Source organism: Tupaia chinensis, unplaced genomic scaffold (genome assembly GCF_000334495.1).
Source record: "Tupaia chinensis unplaced genomic scaffold, TupChi_1.0 Scaffold144171_2, whole genome shotgun sequence".
Taxonomy (NCBI): Eukaryota; Metazoa; Chordata; class Mammalia; order Scandentia; family Tupaiidae; genus Tupaia; species Tupaia belangeri.
In genome coordinates, this window is record NW_006204028.1 from 783,290 (window position 1) to 794,830 (window position 11,541).

An 11,541-nucleotide genomic window follows, 5' to 3' on the forward strand; every position below is an offset into this window, starting at 1 on the left:
TGTCCGCTTCCGGCTGAGCCACCTGTTTGGCTTCCACTGCTTCTGTGAACTCCTTTCCGAAGGTCAGATGCGTCTGGGGGGAGAGAGCAAGCGCAAGATGAGGCGGTGTGATTACTTAGGCAGCACTGCGGGGAGGCCTCTGCGGCGCGGGAAGGAAGCAGAGCCAGGAATATCTCTAGCAGCTGGGGGCATCTGTGAGGCCGGGGCACCCTTCCACCTCCGCAGCCTTGTCCAACACCCAGACCCCTTGGCTGGGCTATCTACTCAATCGACCGCCTCCCTAGAGACCTATGAGTTCCAGGACCCTCCACCGCCTGGTGCTCTTCCACAGTCCTTTGATACCCCGTGCAGAGGCCCAAGGGAGGCTGCAGGGAAAAACGAATCCCTAGGAGTGGAGGATACAGCTGGCTCTGGGGATTCAACTGCCCAATGCTCTCTGCTTATGGATTAACCAGTCCACTTCTCTCTCACGGCACCTCCACCGCTACACAGGAAGAGGACAGAAGGTGGAATGTGAGTCATGGTATCCCTGATGTGTGCACGCTTCTGCGAAAGGGCTTAAAAGAACAAGAAGGCAGGTAAAGCCATTGGTCAGGGAGAAGGTTTCAAGTCTGATTATCCACAGACTTCCCTAATCACATAAATAACCGAGACTTGGCAGAAGTGACTGTCTCTAAAGATAGTATGCAGGATGGGAGCAGAGCTCAGGACTCCTAAGGCCTCGCTGAGAGCAATTCACTTGCTCTTCCAACTTTTCATTGGAAAAGAAGAAATGAAGGGAAGACAGGCAGCTGTTCTGCTACCAAATTCTATGTCTTCTCCATCTCCCCAGCCTCTGCTTTAAAAAAATACTGTAAGCAGCCCCAAACTTCTTCTAAAATGTAAACCTTGCCACCCTGTCTCCCGGCATCTTTAACACTTATAACTCTTTTTTTTTTCCTCAGAGAGATTTTTTGCTATAGGGCACGTATGCTTGCCAGAGAGACAGACAGAAAGCAAGAAATCACTCCTTGGGGGATGGCTATGCCACGGTCCCTTGTCCTCCATTCTCCTCTCAAGATCTTGGGCATGCATGCACACATGCCTGCTGAGTTTTAAGCCACCAGGTCTGGGACTTGAACAGCGGTCAACTATGTGGGAGTCCAGTAATGTAACCATTACGCCATCTGCTGGTCCCAACACTCGTAACTCTTAAATTGCAGCTGTTCTACTTTGCCTGACTACTTTTCTGGACTCTCGTTCAAAGTCTGGGTAAGAATATGTGAGCCTGAGAAATGAAAAATAAAATGCTCGAGTAAGAAATAAAACTTCCTTCTAAAAGGGCCAGTTGAGGGCAGCAAATTCCCCACGAAATCTAATTTTCTCATCACACCTCTTAGATACAGTTTCTTGCAGTCAGCCCCCATTTCCCCAATGTGGAGTATGAGGTTAAAATCTAGTGAAATGCCATGTTTTTCCTTAGCTTTTTCCTTAGGGCTTTTTCATAACCCAGGTGTTCACGGTAAAGCAGGGAGAGCCTGAGGAATGCGGGCTCCAGTCAGAGGAGCCACAGTGCTGCAGCCTGGCGTCTTGACAGCAGAGGGAGCCCACAAGCCCTCGTTTTCAGCAGCCCTAGCAGGTGGAGCAGCTCAGGGTTAGCAGGGTAAGCGTGTTGGGTAAGGGTGTTGGAGGGGCGTCAGAAAGCTGACTGTTTGAACAGCTGCACAGACGCTGAGCGGGAAGTGGTGCCTTTCCCTAGCGATGCACAGGAGAACTGAACAGGAAGCACTCTACCTCACTACCCGAACAAATCACCCCAAATAATTTTTCCCAGAGAATCTAGAAACACGACCCCTTCCCCTCACCCTCCTGGCCTGAAATGCTATCCTGCCTGTACCGCTTTCTGTCTGAGTTATGACATTCAATGTCATATAAATACACAGGCTATCACGTCTCAAGAGAATAGCTATGCCTTGGAGCTGTCCCTTGCCCCTAATACCAGGCCTTGGGAAACAAAACTGTTCATTTACACTCTATCGCCTTTCACGGGGGGTTCCCAGAACTCACGTCACAGAGCTTCAGTTCCCGGGGTCAGGCTGGGAGGTCTGTGCTAGGGGGAAAGACTACCCGAGCTGTTCTCTGGTCTCTACCAGGCTGTTTCTTCCTGGGTCAAACAGGGTTACAGTATCACTTTCTGAGGAGCTTTGGGGAATACTCACAGCTTGCGGAAGGTATAAAAAATAAAAATCTAGCAGTTAGGGGCCATTTGGGTATGACCAGAGGTCATTAAAAAATACATGTAGCACGGGGCCAGCAGGTGGCGTGGTAGTTAAGGGTGCTGGACTCCCACATGGCTGACTGCAGTTTGAGTCTCTGACCTGGAGGCTTGCTTTCGCACTTTCCCTCTCTCTCTTTCTCATGTCAAATTTAAATAAATAAAATAAAATAAAATTAATTCTTTAAAAAAAAAAAAGTGCATGCAGCAGATGGGAGGGCAAAGAACTCTCAAACTAAGACACACCCAAGGAGACTGCCTCATACTGTCAAGTCTCCAAGTCTCTCATCCAGGACAGTGGAAGGCAAGACAGAATAGTGTCTACCCCCGAAAAAAGGCACCTACAAAGAGCATCTTACCAAGGACACGTCATCCAGGATGAGTCCAAAGGTTGCTGCTCGTTCCGTAAGGTCATCGCTCACCTGTCTGGAGACCAGCTCCCTCTGGGTGATTAGTTCTCCAGCATCGAAACGAGCCTGGTTCAAGGGGAGGGACAGGAGAGCAGAGCTGGGAAATGAGGAAGCAGAAAGGGAACTAGGGAACTCACAGCCACACCCCAACAAACCCACTGGCAAGCTTTTCCTGCCTCCCTGCAATCTCCTGGGCCCCCGTCACTCACCACCACGGACTTGAGGATCTCGGTAGTGATGGACGGCAGCACACGCTCATCATAGTCCTCGCCAATGCTGGTGAAGATGCGCGGAAGCTGGCTGGCCACGGGCCGGAAAAGGATGCGCAGCGTGATGTTGACATTCTGTAAATCTTAGAGGAGGGGACGAACACTAAAGTTAAAAAAAAAAAACAAAAAAACACAAGGACCAGCCCATGGTGTGGTGGTTAAAGTGCTGGACACTCCCACATGGCTGACCATGGTTCAAGTCCCTCTCTCTCTGGTCAAATTAAAACAAATGAATAAATAAAATTAAATAAATCTAAAAATAAAAAATAAAAACCACAGTGGGGAAACAAGTGGCCTTTTACAGGACCCTTCCTACCCCGAATTGCTATAATTTACAAGCAAATTTGCTGATTATAAAACTCTATAGAGTCCGAAGAGCAGGTATGCCTGGTCTCCTTGGCAGAGAAGCCAGTGGGGCATCAGAATTAGGAACTTCTTAAAGACTTTCATGGCACTAACTTTTGAGGATGTCCCGAGAGTCCTCTGCTACAAGCAATTCAGATTACAGCTGGTATGCTTTCTCTCCTCTCCTTCTTCTCTTTGCTATTGGGTGCATGTGCTCACGAGAGAGAGAGAAAAAATAGGGAAAGTGAGAAATCAACCCCTTGGGGGATGGCCTTGCCACAATCTTTTCTCCTCTACTCTCCCTCATGGGATTTTGGACATGCATGCACACACACCCAGTGTTTTTCAGGCTGCTGGGTCCAGGACTCGAACCATATAGTTGGCCACGTGGGATCCAGCTGTCTTAACCACTAAGCCACCTGACTGGCTCATACAGTTGACTCTGTCTTTTTTAAAAAGAAAATAATTATTTAACTTTATTTATTTACTTATTTTTAATTTGACCAGAGAGGGACAGAGAGAGAGATAAAGAGGGAGAAGGGGAAAGTGAAAAAGCAAGCCCCCAGGTCCGGGACTCGAACCACAGTTGGCCATTTGGGAGTCCAGAGCCCAAAACCACCACACCACCTGCCACCCCCCACAGTTGGCTCTTAATCCATGGGTTCAACAAGATATTCGACCTCCCCCCTCCAAAAAGAATCAGTTGTGCCTATACTGACCATGTACTCCCTGTCACTGTTCCCTGTACAGGACAGTATAATTATTTACACAGCGTTTGCATTGTATTAGGTATTATAAATCACTAAGAAATAACATATATAAGGGAAGATGTATGCAGGTTATTTGTAAATACAACACCATTTTTTAAAATTGCCAGAGGGTGCGTGTGCTCAGCAAGAACAGAGGAAGCACCCCGAGTCGGGCATGGTCATGCTGTAATCCTTTCTCTTCCAGTTCTCCATCCTACTGGGATTTGGGGAAGGGACACACATGCCCCATCATGTTTTTCAAGCCACTCAGGCTGGGAATTCAAACCATTGGCTGGCCACGTGGGATTAGGCTCCCTTAGTCATGAGGCTATGGGACCAACCCTGTCTACTGTTCTAAAATGTTCAGCACTTTGATCCTCCGGCACTGGGTCCACACTGGTGACTGCATCAAGCCGGGACAGCGACTCAGCTCCGAGCAGGCTGACTGTCCAGGGGCGCACACCAGAGATCTCTGGGTATCCATGAGGGGCTGGTTTCAGGACCCCTGTGGACACCAAAATATGCAGAGGCGGAGAAGTGGAGAAGGGACTGCAGCATGATCACACTCCACTTGGGGGTACTTTCTCTCCTTCCTTTTTTCTTTAGTTCTCTCTAGCAAGTGCACACGTCTTCTGGCAGTTAAAAGGAAAAAAAAAAAAAAAAAAGATAACAGCCAACTGAATGCCAAGAATTCTAGCATTAAGGCCTATCCAAGGTCAGAAGTGGACCCTGGACAGGTGAGTGTGGGTCTGGTGGAAACGGCACTAGAGTAGTGGTCCCAAGACCCGGCTGTGGTGTTACACTGCTGTTCACTAATTAGGTGGCCTCACTACGCCTTCGCCAACCTAAGCTTATCTCTTTGGGAGAATGGGGATGACTGCTTCTGCCTTCACGACCTCGCAGAACGAGGGTGCGGGGAACTGAAGGTGAAAACAGATAAAAAAGCACTCCGACTCATCTATGGTCCACTTTGCACTGCTTGGCCCTGTCAAAGGACCCAGATAGGGGACCTTTGGATAACTTCTGGACACTCGGCCTGCTGAGAGCTGTCCTAGCAGACGTGCAGTCATCAACAATGTGGACCAGGTGCCCACGGATTAGAGTCCTAAACCTGAGGACCAGCAGATGGTGTAATGGCTATGTCACTGGACTCGCATGTAGCTGCGGTTTGAGTCCCGAACCTGGTGGCTTCAACTCATGCCAGGCACGTGTGCGTGCATGCCCACAATCCCGAGAGGAGAATGCAGGAGAACGGATTGCGGCATGGCCATCCCCCCTGGCGGGTGATTTCTTACTTTCTGTCTCTCTGTCTTTCTTTGTCTGGCGAGCAAACATGCCCTATAGCAGAAACCTCTCCAAGAGAGTCCTAAACCTGGCACCAAGAGAAGAAGAGGGAAAGGCATTAATTTACACAAATCTCTGATCTTCAGAAGTTCCAATGAAGTGTTTTGGAAATTGGCATGGAGATATATATATATATTATATCCTTAAGACAATTACAAAACAATACAGAAAGAAATCTCAAAGAGGTAAGAAGTGGAGGAAGTAGGTTTCTAAGTTAAATTTCATGTTTCTCCATTATCACCCTTCACTCCACTTTTTATTTCTTTTTGATCGTAGGCAAATGAGATTCTCAAAAATTTTTTATTTAAAATTTTTTTTGCCATAGGGTATGTGTGCTTGCCAGAGATAGACTTAGAAATCACCACCCAAAGTGGACAGCCATACCTCAATCCCTATCCATTCTCTCAGGATTCTGGGCATGCATGCACACACACCCAACATGTGTAAGCCACTGGGTCCAGGACTCAAACTACAGAGTCAGCCATGTGGGATCCGGAGCTTAACCACCATGCCATCTCCTGGCCCAGCCAGCCAGCCCTTTTACAAGAGGCTTCTCCCACAAGGAGCTACAGAACAGATTTCCTAATATATCCTTCCCCCTCCTCTGCCCAGCTCAGGCCCGCTCTTTGTGGAAGCCGTCCCATACTCACTGAGTTAGCTGCTCTTCTGGGCTCCCCTACAGTCTGCATGACCTCGACCCTGGTACTCCTCACACTCTACCGCTCGCTCACATGTCTCTCTTCCTAGCCAGACTGAGCTCCTCCAAGGTTCCTGTTCTGGCCCTCACTGAATGGCCCCTTCACGCCAAACCAGCACAAAGCCTGGCACAATCACAGTAAGCAAACATCTGCTCCAGAAGAGCACTGAAGGCACTGAGTGCTGTCAAAATAAACACTATCCACGTGACCTTCCCTCTTAAAGCACAGAAATGTCGCTGCTAACCCACACCTGTTACTCCATTAACTGCCTGTGTACCTCTATGGTTAGGATGAAGGAAAACAGTGACAGCAATTCAAATCAGCTCCAAGTGGAAATCTAGTGGAGTCTCACAGATACCAAGAGACTGCTCTCAGGGCCATGTGAGATGCTCCGCTGGATCAGAGGCCGTGGAAAGCAAGGCAAAGGGTAAGTCAACTACAAAGGCAAACAGATGGCCAGAGACCGGTTTATACAGTCACTCTGGGGAGCAAGAGTGGGCGGGAAGGGTCGACGGGGACAGTTTTTCTTTAAAATTAGATGGCTATGTAATGCTTCCCCCACCACAGTTTGCTATAGGGCACATGTGTTTGCCAGAGAGAGACAGAAAGGGAAATGAGAAATCACTCCTCCAGCAGGGCTGGCCATGCTGCAATCCCTTCTCTTGGAATCTTGGGCACATACATACAAACACCTGCTGTGTTCTTCAAGTCACTGGGACCTGGACTGGAACCGTCCAGCTAGCCACATGGGATTCAGTGCCTTCACCACCATACCACCAGCCATGGAACTCTTACATTTCCGAACATTTTTCTAAGCTTGTACTGCTGTCTGTGTTTGTACTTTAAGTATGTATTTCTTTCTATGGATCCATATAAGCTCTCCAGGACAAATATACTAGAAATTTTTTTTTTTTTTTTTGAGAGATATTTTTGGAGAGCATGTGTGCTCACCAGAGACAGAAAGCAAGAAATCACCCCCTGGGGGAATGGCCACACCATGATCCCCTCTCCTCCTTTCTCCCCTTGGGATTATGGGCACACACACACACACACACACACACACACATACGCCTGGCATGAGTTTTAAGTCACTGGGCCCGCTACTCAAAAAGCGAGCAATTACATGAAAGTCCAGTGACGTAACCTTTATGCCATCTACTGGTCCCCATACTAGGAATTCTCATGACCTGAGGTCCAGCCTCTCGGATTCTGGTGTCCTAGGTGCTTTTGGCCCTGACACAAGCACACAGTACTCCTTCCATACTTCCTGCTGTACCCAACCCACAGGCAAGACTCACCTTTGCTGCCAGTGATGACCGGCACATTACGAGGCCGAGAGCGGCAGTCAAAGATAATTGGCTTCTGTACCCAGGGGATGAGAAAATGAGTCCCTTCCCCGACCACAATGTCCTGGACTCCACGGAATCGGTCAAAGATGACAGCTCTGTGCCCAGCATCCACTAGGAAGGAGGATAATGACGGGTGAGAAAAACCTCTGTTCTTTAACCAGAAGGATCATGTCTTTGAAAGATCCCTAGTGCTTTCTATTCATTTATTAAGTCTCCCCTCTCCTGCTCTATCTGCTTGAACGCCTGCTCTCTAGAGGCAAACTAAGCAATCGTTTTCTACTCCACGTGTCCCCCCAAGGACAGAGACAAGGAAACAGGGTCTGTCCTTGGCATCCTTTCTTTTTGAAGGAACTAGATCTTGATTTTCTGATTAACCTTCCCTTCACCAAACTCCCAACACGTTTCCAGGCATTACCTTGCAAAACCAGAACTCACCGGGGTCTTCACTGTCACTAAACACACGCGGCCTGCCTGCTACTCGACTCACCAGGTCTTGGACTCAAACCAAGCAGTCGCCATGTGGGATCGAGCTGCCTTAACTGCCATGCCACAGGCTGGCCTGCCAAGCAGGCTTTTCTCACCAGCTGCTGTCTCTGCCTCTCTGGACTTTCTAGTTGGTCCAAATACCCTCACTCTGAGAGTAACCCTCCTGTCAGCCACACACCAACTGAGTCCATGTCCTGCTGCTTTGCAGGAAAAGTTACAGCATGTCAGTGTTGGAGGGGCCCTTAGCAATAAACTACTGCAATCATTGTTTGAGCAGTAAGAAGCTGAGGCCTAGAGGTGGGGAGAATATTTGCCTGACTCCACACAGTACAGAGGGAGAAACGCCAGCTTACACCTCTGCCGTGCTGTTAAAAGCTGGGCAGGGCGTGTCAAAGATACTTTCTTTGGAACTACCCAACTTCAGGAGCTCCTGCTCAGGACAGTCACCCAAAACAGCTATGAGGCCTTTGCTCAGTTACTGCACACTGACCCTACTACAAGCACTTAGGTGGTGCAGCATCGCTTTAAACTGACTGAGCAACTGGAAACGTCCAACCAGCAACAGGGCTGAGAGGCTTTTTTTGAATAAAGGCTCAAAGAGACCCTTTGCTCACAGGACAGTTGTGATAACAACGCAACCCTGTGGTGTCAAACAGCAGTGGGTGAGCCCTCTTGGCCACACACACATTCACAGACAGCAATGTCCAGGCGATGCGGACCAACAGAAACCTCCCGGCAAAGGCAGTGACTCACGACCCCTCAGCGCCTCACCATTATATAAGGCAGAGTTCACCACGCCCCCCGCAACAGCTAAGGCCAGGCCGAACTTGCCGATGGACTCAAACACTTTGGCAGCCATACTTCCTTCTGTTGGACCCACTCACACCTAAGAGGGTAAAAACAAAAGAAAACAACTTGACTCTCTCTGCGGTACAACGTTTACTTTTCACTTTTCTCAAGCTGGCTACCACTTCCCCGACTCCTGAGAGCTCCTAAATCAGCCACTGAAGGGCGCCGACTAAGTAACACCCTGCAGTTCGCAAAGTGCAGTATCAATCCCTGGGCTTTTTTTTCCCTTCAGTTTTTTTCCCCTCCTTCAACTACTTAACGGAGTATGGGGCACTTGGTTTAATAACAGGAGCAAGGCACAGGCTCTTGCCTATAGAGACCTTGGCACCATATGAAATCACCCTCCCATTTCCTGGGCAAGCGTGCCCTGAGAGGCTGTGGCGTTGGTTCTGTGCAATTCTGTTTTTTGAAAACAGTAACTCACCCAGAATGTGCTACCTGGTGAGGTCAACAACAAAAATAACAATAACAGCTAGCTTTATGCCAGGCAATTTTCTAAGAGCAATTAATTTAATCCTCACCACTACTCTATGAAGTACACTATTCCAGGTGAGGAACCCTGAGGCACACAGGTTATGGGAGGAGCCCCAAGCCTCACAGCTATTAAGTGGCAGCACCACTTAGTAGAAGGCACAGTCTCACTCTTCACGCTCCTTCTCAACAGCACGTGCGGAGAATGATCTGCTTTGACGGATGCAGGAGCTTGACATTCTGGGACTGGGCAAAAGGGCTCAACCCAGCTGCACAGCAGGGAAAGAGGTGGAGAACTGGCAGACAGTCTGCGGCGAGGTGGGCAGTCCGTCTAACCAGAGACCACTCTGGCGTTTAACCTCACAATGCCCCTGCCCCAACGTGGTCCTTCGCTTGGGTCTCAAAACTCTCTTCCCCTTCTCCCCAGGCCTCGGCTCTGACACTACCTCAGTCTCTCTCTGCGCGTGCATTTAAATCTCCTTCCACGAATGCAGGACACGAGTCCTTTCCATTTCTAGATTATTCCTTACCCTACTCCCCACCCCCACCCCCCCATACACACCTCACTCTGGGGAAATCCTGGCCCGTCCTGGGCTCAGTCCGTCGCCCCTCCCCCACGGGGCGAACGCACTCATGCACCCCACTCGCCCAGAGTGAGCATGGGAGGGCACAGGAGGACTGCACAAACGCCCAGACACAGGCCTCAGCCGCCTCCACCATTCTCACCTGCTTCCACTCTGACCTCCACATGAATTTCCCAGCCACACATACTGCGCGTGCGCCGGACAGCTCCTCCTCTCCCCCGCCCGCTCTCCAAGATACACACCTCTGATTGGTGGAAATGAGCGCTGTGAGTTCTGGGAAGGGTGGTTTGCAGCTCCACCTGGGTTCCGCGGCTCTTCGCAGATGAACTACAATTCCCCAAAGGCCATGCAGCTACCGGCTCGCGCGAGGAAAGCCATTCCTCTTTGGTGGTAACTGAGAAGGTCCTGCCGCAATGCCTTCTGGGAGTTGTAGTTCACCGGCCATAAATGCACGTGCCTATCCTGGGCTGGAGCTTGAGGCTGCGGAACATGAGCCCTAGGGCGGTGGGAAAGAGGGTGGGCCCTGGATGGTGTCCAACAGGTAAGGGCAAACTAATGACTGAGGTTTCCATCAGGGTGGGTGGACACCTCGTAGAACGTTGTAGCGAACTACTGAGAGTCCTTGGGGGAAGCTGAGGGCCGTCTTCCTTCTGAAGGCTTGTCTGGAAATATTCTAGGAAACGTCCTTAATGTCGTGAGACGTTGATTGCCAGAGCGAGAGAGAGCCTTAGGAACCATCTGGTCTAGAAAACTGAGGCCAAGAGAGGAAGAGCTTCATTCAGGGTCATGTATCGAGTGAGCCAAAAGGCTCAGCTTAGAGTTTAAGTCCTCTGGGCACAATATTTTAAAAAACATCTTATTTGGAAAAGTTGCAAGAATAGTACAAAGAACACATGTATATCCTTTACTCAGATTTACCCATTGTTAAGAATTTGTTCCATTTGTTTTATCATTTGTTTTCCCCCACATCCCCCACCCTCCCACACACTGTGTGTGTGCACGGGCATGTGTGCATTTTCTAAAATAAAAACTTCCTCTTGAGTAAAGTGTCTATTATTTGTGTTCCAGTTTTGTCAATTGACCCAATAATGAACTTTATCACACTCACCACCTTCATAGAATACAAAGAATGCAGTCCAAGCTGAAATATGGTATTTATTTCACGTGCATCTTTAGCTTCCTTTAATCTGAGAAATTTCCTCAACCTTCCTTTATATTTTACTGCATTAAAAAAAATAGAGGATGCTCCTCATTTGGGGTTTATTTGATGTTTTCTCATGATTAGATTCAAGGTTTTATTTTTTTTAAGACTTATTTTATTTAACTTTATTTATTTATTTAAACTTGGCCAGAGATGGACAGAGCAAAAGAGAGAGAAAGTGAGAAAGCAAGCTGCCAGGTCTGGGACTCGAACCATGGTCGTCCATGTGGGAGTCCAGCACCCATAACCACCAGGCCACCTGTTGACTCATAGATTTAGATTTTGTGTTTTTAGCCAGGATATGGTGTAAATGATGTCTGGACATTTAATTTTGATGAAACCAGGTCCATTTCTGGATTTTACTAGGATTAGATGCTTTCAGCTTCCTCTTTTCGCTACATTTCTCTCCCCTTTCTCTCCCTTCTTTGCCCCCACTTGATACTGTCAAATGACCAAAGAGATCCATGGCTAGCCTGTTCAGGGTAAGAGTTTGTTCTAACCAACCACAACTTTCCTTCAGACAAGGTCAGCT

General features: G+C 48.7%; 1 protein-coding gene across 2 annotated transcripts; it reads right to left on the bottom strand.

The window, feature by feature from the left end:
• Positions 1-12: 12 nt before the first annotated feature.
• On the bottom strand, positions 13-10,029 carry LOC102497939 (prohibitin; the record flags this gene model as incomplete). Of its 2 annotated transcripts, none has more annotated exon segments than XM_014583245.2 (6): positions 13-73; positions 2,614-2,730; positions 2,874-3,016; positions 7,368-7,529; positions 8,676-8,790; positions 9,951-10,029. In XM_014583245.2, coding segments are annotated over 5 exon segments (571 nt in total), but the record flags the coding sequence as incomplete, so codon positions are not given.
• Positions 10,030-11,541: the final 1,512 nt, after the last annotated feature.